The following is a 13,181-nucleotide window of genomic DNA, read 5'->3' as shown; positions in this document are numbered from 1 at the left end:
CTGGAATATTCATATGGAACGCTGGTGGACAGTATAACGTATGAAATAAAATGTAAAACTAACTTGAAATCAATCTCTTTGAGGTTAATACAGTTTCTGTCAGAAGGACAAGTAGTTGGATTAAGAGCATGGCATGCACCTAGAGTTAGTGTGTGGTGCCACTTCATCACAATAGGTGTACTAATGTGGGCACTGTGAGTCACCTAGATGATATATTGTTATGCGACTTGACATGTGACCCACTTGAGCGCTGAAGATTCTCTCTTTGGCTGCAGCTCTGTAGTGTGCAGCCATAATCGTCAATTCTGGTTGCACACTACTTGTAAAACTGAGACTTGGTTGAGACATCAGAAAAAGTTTGTCTGAAAGCGATGCATTCCAGAGGAAAAAGAGGTGAGAAACTGTCTGGATCTGAAATTCTGAGTTGTGTAGTCTACTGTGGCACTATACTCAGCCTGTCCCCAAACAGCTGTTTACCTACATTGCAGCGTGCAGAGATACTCCTGTTAGCACAGGACTCCTTCCTGCCTGTTGGCCAGTAGACTATGAGAAGCAATGCAGAGCATGTTGGAGGTTCTGTATGGCAGCAGCAGCTCTGAGTTGCACAGAGGCAGCTGGCCTGAGTGGTGCCTCTCACAGGTGGGTGTGCAGCATGTGCTGCCTTTGACAGTCAGGGAGGTTCCAACAGTGGAGCAGCATGGCTCAGTGGGCACACAGGACACAGCGTGGTTTCTGATGCATCCTGAGACTGCGACCTGGAGGCCCTTCCTGCTGTCTAAATAAAGGCGTGAGTGCCTACCTCTCCTATCCCCATCCCAAACATAGTGTCTCATGTGCCAACTGTACTAGCTACACCAGAGAGCTATACAGTATGGTATAAGCGATCTAGGTCTGACAACCAGAGGGCTCTCTGTCATATTACACTTAGGATAAGTGAATTTCTCACCATTATAATTTTAGAACAAGTGAAATTTGAATCATCTCACCATTTAAAACTTTGGAGAAATGAGCTCTTGGGTTCTGAACTTAAGGTAATTGCAGTGGGTTAAATTGTTTCAATTGTAATGTCAAAGGCTTAACTGTTTCAGCTACAGTCAGTTGGGCTAGGAATCTTTTAAATTTAGGGAAAGAGAAGCTGTATATTTCTGAACTGGATCTGAACTGAGCTGACATGGATCTGAACTGAGCTGATATGAATCTGAACTGAGCTGAGATGGATCTGAACTGAGCTGAGATGGATCTGAACTGAGCTGAGATGGATCTGAACCGAGCTGAGATGGATCTGAACTGAGCTGAGATGGATCTGAACTGAGCTGAGATGGATCTGAACTGAGCTGAGATGAAACTGAACTGAGCTGAGATGGATCTGAACTGAGGTGAGATGGATCTGAACTGAGCTGAGATGGATCTGAACTGAGCTGAGATGGATCTGAACTGAGCTGAGGTGGATCTGAACTGAGCTGAGATGGATCTGAACTGAACTGAGATGGATCTGAACTGAGCTGAGATGAATCTGAACTGAGCTGAGATGAATCTGAACTGAGCTGAGATGAATCTGAACTGAGCTGAGATGAATCTGAACTGAGCAGAGATGAATCTGAACTGAATTGAGCTGAGTCGAATTATTATATACTTCCTGTAGTCTGAGGGTGCTTCGCCTGTCTCATACATCTTGCTCAGCAGATGGTAGAGTTTTGTCAGGACTGGCTCGCCCAAGGCTGTCAGTAGTTCTAATGGAATGTTGTCTACTCCCGGGGCCTTGTTTCGGCTCAGGTCTTTCAGTGCTCTGTAAAACTCTTCACGCAGTATCGTATCTCCCATTTCATCTTCATCTGCATTCTCTTCCACTCCTATAATATTGTCCTCAAGTACATCGCCCTTGTATATACCTTCTATACACTCCTTCCTACATTCTGCTTTCCCTTCTTTGGTTAGGACTGGGTTTCCATCCGAGCTCTTGATATTCATATAAGTGGTTCTCTTTTCTCCTAAGGTCTCTGTAATTTTCCTGTAGGCAGTATCTATCTTACCACTAGTGAGACAAGCCTCTACATCCTTACACTTGTCCTCTAGCCATCCCTGCTTAGCAGTTTTGTCGATCTCATTTTTGAGACGTTTGCATTCCTTTTTGCCTGCTTCATTTACTTCATTTTTATATTTTCTCCTTTCATCAGTTAAATTCAATAATTCTTCTGTTACCCAAGGATTTCTAACAGCCCTCGTCTTTTTACCTACTTGATCCTCTGTTGCCTTCACTACTTCATCCCTCAGAGCTACCCATTCTTCTTCTACTCTATTTCTTTCCCCCATTCCTGTCAATTGTTCCCTTATGCTCTCCCTGAAACTCTCTGCAACGTCTGGTTTAGTCGGTTTATGCAGGTCCCATCTCCTTAAATTCCCACCTTTCTGCAGTTTCTTCAGTTTTAATCTACAATTCATAACCAATAGATTGTTTTCAGAGTCCACATCTGCCCCTGGAAATGTCTTACAATTTAAAACCTGGTTCCTAAATCTCTGTCTTACCATTATGTAATCTAGCTGATACCTTTTATTATATCCAGGGTTCTTCCATGTATACAACCTTCTTTCATGATTCTTGAACCAAGTGTTAGCTATGATTAATTTATGCTCTGTGCAAAATTCAGCCAGATGGCTTCCTCTTTCATATCTTACCCCCAACCCGTATTCACCTACTATGTTTCCTTCTCTCTCTTTTCCTACTCTCAAATTCCAGTCACCCATGACTATTAAATTTTCGTCTTCCTTCACTACCTGAATAATTTCTTTTATCTCATCATACATTTCATCAATTTCTTCATCATCTGCAGAGCTACTTGGCATATAAACTTGTGCTACTGCAGTAGGCTTGGCGTTTGTGTCTATCTTGGCTACAATAATGTGTTCACTATGCTGTTTGTAGTAGCTTACCCACACTCCAATTTTTTTATTCATTATTATACCTACTCCTGCATTACTCATATTTGATTTTGTATTTATAACCCTGTATTCACCTGAGCAAAAGTCTTGTTCCTCCTGCCACCGAACTTTACTAATTCCCACTCTATCTAACTTTAACCTATCCATTTCCCTTTTTAAATTTTCTAACCTACCTCCTCGATTAAGGAATCTGACATTCCACGCTCCGATCCGTAGAACGCCAGTTTTCTTCCTCCTGATAACAACGTCCTCCTGAGTAGTCCCCGCCCGTAGACCCGAATGGGGGACTATTTTATCTCTGGAATACTTTACCCAAGAGGATGCCATCGTCATTTAACCATACAGTAAAGCTGCATGCCCTCGGGAAAAGTTACGGCTGTAGTTTCCCCTTGCTTTCAGCTGTTCGGTATACCAGCACAGCAAGGCCGTTTTGGTTATTGTTACAAGGCCATATCAGTCAATCATCCAGACTGTTGACCCTGGAACTACTGAAAAGGCTGCTGCCCCTCTTCAGGAAGCACACGTTTGTCTGGCCTCTCAACAGATACCCCTCTGTTGTGGTTGCACCTATGGTACGGCCATCTGTATCACTGAGGCTCGCAAGCCTCCCCACCAGCGGCAAGGTCCATGGTTCATGGAGGGGGACTGAATTGTATCGAATTTTATTTTATCCTGTAGGATTACAAGGTGTATACGCAATATAGCCTATGTCACAAAAGAAAACATTCATTATCATGTACTTCCTTACCTTTTTCCCTATGCTCTAACATCAATGATTACTAATAACAATATACACAAATTTAATGTGGGAAGTACTCTTCAACACTGTGACATTTCTTTTCCACCAGTTAGTGTTTGAGGCCCTCTGGAGAGTTAGAGTCATGAACACTGTCACACGACATTCAGGGCAGACTTCTTTGGAGTTTAACACCTGAGTACTCAGGTCCTTTTTCGATCTCTGGCAGTTGGTGGGATAGCAACGTTGTATCTCAATTAGGAATTCTAAGCATGTTGAAGCACTCTGGCTCACGTTTATAAGATTACTTGACCATGTGTTCGATAGATATGTACCTAGTATAACGTTTCATCGTGGGAAACGCACTCCACAGCATACAACCCCAGCAAAAAACGTCTAAAGAAACAGACTACTGCATAATAAACGTTAAACAAAGATTCGGTCTACAGATAGAGTTGCTAAATTAAACACATTTTTGCCGAGAGGGCAATGCATGACGCTTTCAACGCCTACTGAAGAGGAACGTTGAAAGAGATCTCTCACAAAACCCAAAAAAATTTTGGTCATACATGTAAAGACTGTTAATGGCACCAAACTTACTCTCCAACCACTCATACACGATAAAGAGGCTGAAATTGAGAGTAGCGAAATAAAAGAAGAAATATTTCTCTTTCAGATGTTCATTTGCAAATGAAAATCCAGTTTAATTCTCACTCCACTTCTAATCTACGCCCCTCTATCTTACTTGCAGCAATTGTCCAAAATAAGCGTAGTCTTCTATGAAAAATCTGAAAGGGTCGAAGAATACTAAAAACTTTCTGTTTTCTTAGCTTGTCATATAGAGTTGGCTCCTATTCGTCTTGTCTGTGGGGTGGGGTCTGATTTCTGAAGCTGAAAATATCACATTTTGGGTCCTCACGGTTCGATTGATGTAAATAAATTTGAAGATTTTTGTTGCAGAATTTTTATTTTTATGTAAATCTATTTCCTCACATTTTGGTTTATCACACAGCCTTTTGGTCACATTGACAAAGCCGAAATTACATTGTTCACACAAAATACAAAAATACGTCCAATCGTATCAGAGGCATGCTTACGGCTCGCACACTCTGTGGAAAATAACTATAGTACAAAGGGTTTACAAGTTTTCATAATAAATGCATTTCTACTAATTTCTGTTACATCATTACTTTCAATAATTATTTCATAAATGAAGCCAGAAATAAACATAATAGCCAGTACAGTATTACATAGTTAATAATATAAATTTTAAGTATGCCAATACTTCGTGATTGCAAATGCTTCAAAAAAATAAATTAACTGTGCTCTCAGAACTAGTACTTATGGGTTATAACATAGAGTAAAACATTCTATAAAGTAATTCATTTTCATACATTTTAGCTTGAAATATAAAATACTCTGTATGAAATTATGTGAAAGTTTTCAGAAAAGCAACTCATATAAACCTGACACGTTCAAAATTCGAAAAATAGTATTCGTATCGACAACTGCTATGGAGGAAAAGTAAAGCTAGAGAAGGATGTCACGTTACACATTGCAAAGATGAATCATACAGATATTAGTGTTCGAGGTGTTCTAAGATGAGGAAGGCTCCAGAACCCGTTGGAATCCCTACCCAATTCTATACCAAATTTCGGAGAGTTAGCCTCTGTTTTAACTATAATATGTCGAAGATCCCTCCAATAGTTGACAGAAAACACAGACTACACCCAGTGGAGGTGATTCACAATGTAGTGCTCCCTTTCATCCTCGGGGCTCTGCCGTGAAAAATATAAAATAGAAAATCTGATTGATGTCTTGAATTTTGGTGGTTTCAGTTACGGATAAGGCGGACTTATTATTGATTGAGATCATGCTGTAATTTGACTGTGCATGGCAGACTGGGTCGGCAACACTACAAAAAGCGACTGTACGGAAATAGCATCAGAAAACTAATTGAAATTTACCTTATAATCTTGTTAAATACGCAGTATTAATTACAATATAGTCTTCATGGCTGTCCTCATAATTTCTCTTGTAGGACGACTCGTCTTTCACTTTTGTCCGTCTGTTGAAAAACTTCTTCAAGTTGTCACTGTCATGATCAATTTACAAATTTGGCGATAACCACCTCGAATCACTATTGAAACATCCTCACTTTGTAATGTAATTTTAATTTCCACCCAAAAAGCACATTCAACACATCGCCGAAAATTATACGTCTTTCGTATGAAGACAAGAGAGAGAGAGTGTAATCAATTAGTTGTTAAAAACAAAAAACCTACGCAAAAATATAAAGACGAACAAAATTATTTATAAAAATCGGTCGCTGGCGCTGCGCTCTTCTCCATGTGCGATCGTAAATTATATCTTTGTATTGGCGGAGGTGCGGAAGTTAAAAGTACCATTACAATGCCTCCTCTACTGACACGCTCTGCAAGAGAGCGTGGCAGTATAGAAAATTTATATAGATACATATATATGAGAAAATAAGAAATTTACATATTACAGAAAACATTTCTGAGCAAAATGCTCTTTGCATATCAGTCTTTGTATACAGTCTTTTTGGTGTGTATCTTCTTTAGGAGTTGTAACATTAATGTCTTAGAATTGCAACGTATTATCGATGCTTAGCACAGCGTTTGAATTCAGTTCACATGATTCATGTTTACAATGGAAGAAAATCCGAAGTTTGTTCAATGTGTCAACATGAAATTGTGATCTCCAGCAGTCGAATTTTGGTGGTGTCTATTGGGGTATAAATGGTCAATGAGGGCGCAGGAAACACCTCACTGCCTACGACAGGTGATCAGCTTGTCTTTTACACCAACCTGAAGACCTGCCTGGTTCCACTACACCATACACTTCAAGGCATATTGACACTACGTAAATATTTCTTGACAAGTGTTCCATCATGTTGGTTTGTTCTTTGCATTTTCAGTTCCATTTATATGAATCATGTGCTACATGCACAAGTCCTTTGCAGTTCATTAATATCTCTTTAAAATACATTTCATGATATAGTAAGTACATAAATATACAAATATTTACAATTAATCATTACATAAGATAGTTACATTGTTGTCATATAGTACATATACAGAATTAAATGAAAAATATAGTAAATTTTTACGTTACATTCAATATCATTGTGCTGACATGTGAATTACATTACATTCAGATTGAAATATACATTTTATTTGTTAGCTCATTCTTTTTTTCTTTTCTTTTCTTATTTTGTTTCTTTCCATTTCGTTACACTTGCAACATTTGAAGATAATTGTGGCAACTCGCCAGAATATTCAACTTAAAATTCATCTTGCCTCCTGGAATAAAATTTACGCGTATTTCAAGCTTCAAGACAGCCCTCTGTAGGAGGATAGGTTCATGGGATGGTTGCTAACTACTTCATAAATACTAGTAAAGTCATCTCCTACAGTGGACTACACAAAATAAAATATGATGAATAAAATACATGTTAACTTAATATAATGTAAAAGTTCCTATACCTAATACCGTTTCTAAGTGTGGGTGTCCCCACTATTGCTGTTTCTAAGAGTGGTACCCCTCTATTACCGTTTCTAAGAGCGGTGACCCTCTAAACATCTTAGGATCCTACAAGCACGTACATCAGTGTGGTAAGTGTATATATATATATATATATATATATATATATATATATATATATATATATATATATATGTATATATCTAGTTCAAGTCAATCAAGTTCCTATAAAGTTTGTGTAGTTCATCTCCTTCCTTTCATGAGTATCAAGCAATATAAATAAATGTTTTACTTAATAAATGAATAAATCTTCTTAGATAATTGCTGCTGCGTTCCATGCTGTATATCCATTCTGTATTTACCTTATGGTACCTGTAAAATTCTATTCATAAATAAATGTGTGTATGTCTCTCCATACTGTCAGATAATCATGAATTATATAATGTCAAATATTTCATCAACATGTATAAATTTTTCTATTGGATGGATGAAAGTATGAGCCGCAACAGAGGACCGACGTTTTGTTTTCTCCTTATTCTCCTTTCTATTTAATGGTGCATTAGTTCAGTTCAGTAGATGACCTTTAATTATGTCATTAGATGACTGCTAAATATGTTCTCTTAAATAATTCTTCCAATCTGAAGTGTCAAGCCTACATAACTCCAAAAATTTCATTACAAGTTCCCATTAGATTAGTGTTAAAGTGTTATAGATTTAAATCTTCTGGTATATTTCCAACAGTGGCTGTTGTAAATAATTCTTTCCACATAAATCTATACTTTCACCTTTAGTTATAAGAATATATGAGACATCACATAAGTTTTTATCTCAGGCATACCAATCTTTCAATAAATAATAATCTTTCCACTACTTTCATTCTGTATTCCATGAGTACATGTGATATAGCGTTCAAATCTAGTTTCTCTCCTCTCAAAAATTCTCAGTTACTCATAACATTCTCACCTATCCATTATTCATTCTTCACAAAATAACATATACTTATTCCTCAGCATTATGTGTATATATATATATATATATATATATATATATATATATATATGTATATATATTCCTCTTATTCATCATCATGTACTTTTTTTACTTCAACAATAGTAATAATAATAATACCCTTTTCTCATCTTATATTCCATTTACCTCTCTTCATATTACTATTTATCCTCTTATTAAACTAAAATTATATTCACTCATCACTTTCAGTCACTCACATCACTCATATCAACATTACTATTATCACATGCCTCCTAAAGAAAATAATTCTCTTCAGTTCTCTGCCTCCTCTAATGTGTATATGCCTTCTCTAATGTGTATATGCCTCAATAGCAACTCCTCTTATAACCAAATATCTTATTAGCTTTGGATGGTTCACATTGCTTTCTAGACTTACCTGCATTCATTAGATTGTAAGTATATGTATCACTTAAATGTAGGCTCATCATAACTGTATATCATATTAATTATCTTCTTCTCATTAACAAACATTCTACTGTATGTATTTTTTCAAATGTCTGTGTGGATGTACACCTCTGGGTTTATGTGTTAATGGATATTCTAATGAATAACAGCCAGGGTGTGGAATATTTGCAATTCGGTATGGTCCAGAGTATAAGATCTGCCATTTCCTGTTTAAATGTTTCAGTTTTGTGGGTTTAGGATGTGTTCTTAGTAAAACTAACTCATCAACTTGAAATGTTTTTGCTTTCCTGCCACCTCTGTCATATTTCTGCTTTCTTTCCTTAGCTTTGTCACATAATGTTTTGTAAGCTTGTCTTACCTTTTCTTCTAAACTAACATGATTTGTTGTTGCTGTAAATTTAGGTAGAGGGTCTGTCCATTCATTTCTTTCTGTTTTATCCATAATTAATTCAGTTGGTGTGTATCCAGTAGAAATGTGAGTTAAATTGTTCACTATTTGTTCAAATGGTGCCAGGTATTCTACCCATTTTGTGTGTTTTTCTGGTATGTGTGTTCTCATAAACTGTCCAAATTCTCGAAATGTTCTTTCTACTGGGTTTTCTGCCACGTGAAATCTTGAAATTAAAATATGTTTAACATTCTGTTCTTCAATAAAAGTCTTCCATTTTAAACTGGTAAAATATGCTGCATTATCTGTGATCATAACTTCAGGTTTTCCTATTCTTACAAAATAATCTGTTAATAGACGTCTGGTAATAGCAGTGGTAGAAACTGAATGTAAAGCATATAATTTTAAATACTCTGTGAAAACATTTAACACAGCAAGGATGTATTTAATTCCTCCACGTGCTTGTGGATAGGGTCCTGCAATATCTAAAGAAATTAGCTGTAATGGTCTCTTAGGTATGATTGGGTGCAATTCATCCATGATTGTGCGATTAGAATATTTGGCTTTCTGACATGTGATGCATTTCCTAATATTACTCAATACTCTTCGCCTTAAATTTGGAAAATAGCAATATTGCATAATCTTATCTGTACATTTGGTTACACCATAGCGTCCCCAAGCTCTGTGTGTAAATAAAATAAAATCATCAACATGAGCTTCAAGTAAGCAAACACACCAATGCTGTGATTCAGGGTTTCGTCAGCGAAATAATACTTCTTTGTGTAATGTGTAATATTTTTCAAGATGTGGGTCTGTTCCTGCACGTAATTTATTCTTTATCTGGATCCACCTGGGATCATTGTCCTGCAATATGGCTAACTTCCTGCACATGCTTTTGTAGTAAGGTGCAAATGTACCATCATACATGAGTAAAATTTTGAAATCTGATGTTTGTTCTGTCACATCTGAAAATTCTTGTAGACCTTGTGGCAAACGAGATAGAGCATCGGCTATAATGTTGGATTCTCCTTTTATGTATATAATATCAAAATCATATTCTTGTAGTGATGCACACCAGCGTGCAAGACGTGAATGTAATAACTTGAGCTTGATTTCCCCATAGAAAGTAGCGAAACTTGCGAAATGCCCATACTATGGCAAGTGTTTTGCGCTCGGTCACAGAATATGACTTTTCGCATTCAGTGAGCGTGCGGCTAGCAAAACTTATAGGTTTGATGACTGTTTGTTCATTTTCTACATGAATTTGGAATAAAAACGCTCCGAGCCCATAGGAACCTGCATCTGTTACTAGGCAAAAGTCTGACGTCATGTCAGGATGACATAACAACGGTGCATTTATTAAAGCATTCTTAATCGCTTCAAAATCTGTCTGACAGAACTCTGTCCATTTCCAAATATTATTTCTTTTGAGTAAAGATAGAAGATGTGGACTGTTAAGAAGGTGGTAGGGTACAAATTTCCCGAAGAATGAAGATAGACCAAGAAAGGCTTTGAGTTGTTTATGATTCCGTGGGGATGGAAAATTCTTTATTGCATCAATTTTTCTTGAGTGTGGATAAATGCCTTCAATTGATATGATGTGACCAAGGAATTTGATTTCTCTCCTCCCTAATTAAGTCTTTGATAAACTGATAGTGACACCTGCATCAGAAAATTTAGTCAGAAGTTGCTTCAAAAGTTTAACATGTTCTTCCCAAGTAGTGGTGGCAATGACAATGTCGTCAACATAAACTGTGATTTGCGATAACAATTGTGGTCCAAGAACAGCATCTAAGGCTGCAATAAATACTCCAGCACTCACTCGTAGACCAAAGGGTGGAACACAAAATTGAAAACTACGTCCCTCACATTGAAATGCAGTGTATTTACGACTGTTTTTATGGAGGTTCACCTGCCAAAATGATGAGCAGAGGCTGATATTGGTTAAATACTGTACATTATGAAATTTTAAAAGTCGTTCTTCCAAATTTATAGTTCGTGTGTTGATTGGGATTATAACTTTGTTAATTTCTCATGCGTCCAGCACTAACCTTACACTACCATCCTCTATATTAACTGCTAGTATCGGACTGCAATATGGTGAATGTGACCTTTCAATGATACCCCAAGCTTGCATTTTTTCAATCTCTTTCAAAACTGCGGGTTTCTTTGATCAAGGAATATTATAATATGTTCTACAGTATGTTTTGTGTGGTTTAACATCCATCTCATAAGTATAGCCTGTAATAATTCCAGGTTCCTCCACAAATACCTCAGCAAATTGCTGCAAAACGTCAAGTAATTCAAGTTGTTGTTCCTTCGTCAGATATTCAGATTCTGTGCATTTGTCATATAAATCATTAGGTTTAACTCCCTGAGATACAGCTTCATTAAAAGTTAAATCGCATACGTTTGTTGCTGGTGGATACACAAAATGTAACTCTTCAAACTTACCTTGTTTACTGTTTAAGTTTTTACCCTGTGTTAACTCTATTGTCAGTTGTTGTTGGTTTACGGTTAAATGACATTTCCCTTTTCCTAAATCTATGATTGCTTGATATTCATTCAAAAAGTCAATTCCTAATATGCAATGCATAACTAATTTGTCTACTACCAGAAAACTGTAATTGAGTGGTATATTTGAAAATGTGAAGTTAATTAGCGCTTGAAATTTCACATTCTTGGATTTGTTACCGGTGGCACTTATAATGTGACAATTCTGTACTGGCAATGTTTGTATGTTCATTATTTGTTTGAGTTCATTATGTAAGGACATTGAAATGACACTTGCTGGTGCTCCTGTATCTAACATTACTTCCACTTCATAACTACCGATCATAACTCGTGTTATAGCCTGAATAATCTTCTTTGTTTTACTGGTACTATTAAAAACTACATCCTGATATAATTCTTTTTCTATTTTTTTACTGTCATCATGTCGGAGAAAACAAATCGTCGGTTCCGTTGCGCTCTGCTCCCTATCGACCGTAACTCGAGCGCTTAGCTCGGTCGTCGTTCGTTTTCCGGCAAATTCGGGTGTTGCTGCGGGTTGGGGTCATTGCCCAACTCAATAATATTTACATTTCTGTCGCGTGTCACCCAAGTATCAGCTGTTTGGTTGTTGACATTACCTCGCGTCGCATTGGGAGTTCCGTTAGGTAGGAATTGAGGGCTGCTGTATTGCATGTGTCGTGGCGGTGGTCCATTGTGATTTCCTCATACTTTATTTCACCCATGACTGTAACTGGTATTGTCATTACTGTTATTCCTGCAATACATGTTTGGATGTTGTTGGATGTTGTTTCTCTGAAAATATCCTGGATGGTACCTGTTATTCTCTCTTCTTTGATCTCTATGATTTCGGTTCCTTCTTCTGTTGTTGTTATTTGGAATATAACTGTTATTGTTCTGATTGTATTTACTGTTCGGATAACCATTATAGTAATAATTACTGTTTCCTTGCCAATGCTGCGAGTTGTTTCTCCTAATAATGAATGGATTTGTCCCACTGTAGTGCGAATTGTTTGAGTGTTTTGTTGTGGTGTCGGAGGCGGATTCCAATAGCCTCTGTCATTTCTGTTGTGCATACGCGAATTGCTTGGATGGATCGGATAAAATTGATTGAAATTCCTGATCTCATCTCTGTAAACAACATCTATCTCATCAACATAACTGAAAAAACTCTTTATGTTGTTCTCGGACACTCCTATTAATTTGTCACGGTAAGGAAATGGTAAGTGGCTTTTAAGTGTTCTAATTACGTCTGGTAAATCAGCTGGTTTTGTCCAATATAGTGTTTTGTCTAGGTAGCGTTCAAAGTATTGACGTAAAGTCTCTTTCTTCGGGTTGTAAATTTCTGGATTGTATACTTCTCGTTTTAAACTTTGCTGTTCTGTGATCGACCAGAATTCCTCAAGAAATGCTTGTTCAAACTGTTCAAATGTTAAACATCGTCTTTTCATTGCTGCTCCCCACTTAGCTGCTCTTCCACGTAACAAATTTGTAACATATCGAATTTTATCGGCTTCTAACCAATGTCTCGGGAAAATACCATCAAAAGAGCGGATGAAAACAATCGGATGCACTTTGTCTTTCTCATCACATGAAAATGTCTGAAAGTATCCATGTCGTACTAATGTTTCATCAGCTACTCCCGATGGTATTATGGGTCCTGCATTT

The 13,181-nt window shown here is 37.2% G+C and overlaps 1 protein-coding gene across 1 annotated transcript in view; it reads right to left on the bottom strand.

Moving 5' to 3' along the window:
- Positions 1 to 1,103: 1,103 nt before the first annotated feature.
- Positions 1,104 to 13,181, bottom strand: part of LOC124553423 (protein SON-like) — a 33,138-nt gene continuing 21,060 nt past the window's right edge. Inside the window, exon 2 of the mRNA XM_047127286.1 lies at positions 1,104 to 1,581. Coding sequence (XP_046983242.1) covers positions 1,104 to 1,581 — 478 coding nt within the window. The remainder of the gene's footprint in view (positions 1,582 to 13,181) is intronic.

This window comes from Schistocerca americana, chromosome 11, assembly GCF_021461395.2.
Source record: "Schistocerca americana isolate TAMUIC-IGC-003095 chromosome 11, iqSchAmer2.1, whole genome shotgun sequence".
In the NCBI taxonomy this organism is placed as follows: domain Eukaryota; kingdom Metazoa; phylum Arthropoda; class Insecta; order Orthoptera; family Acrididae; genus Schistocerca; species Schistocerca americana.
This window is presented reverse-complemented; position numbering and strand designations above follow the sequence as displayed.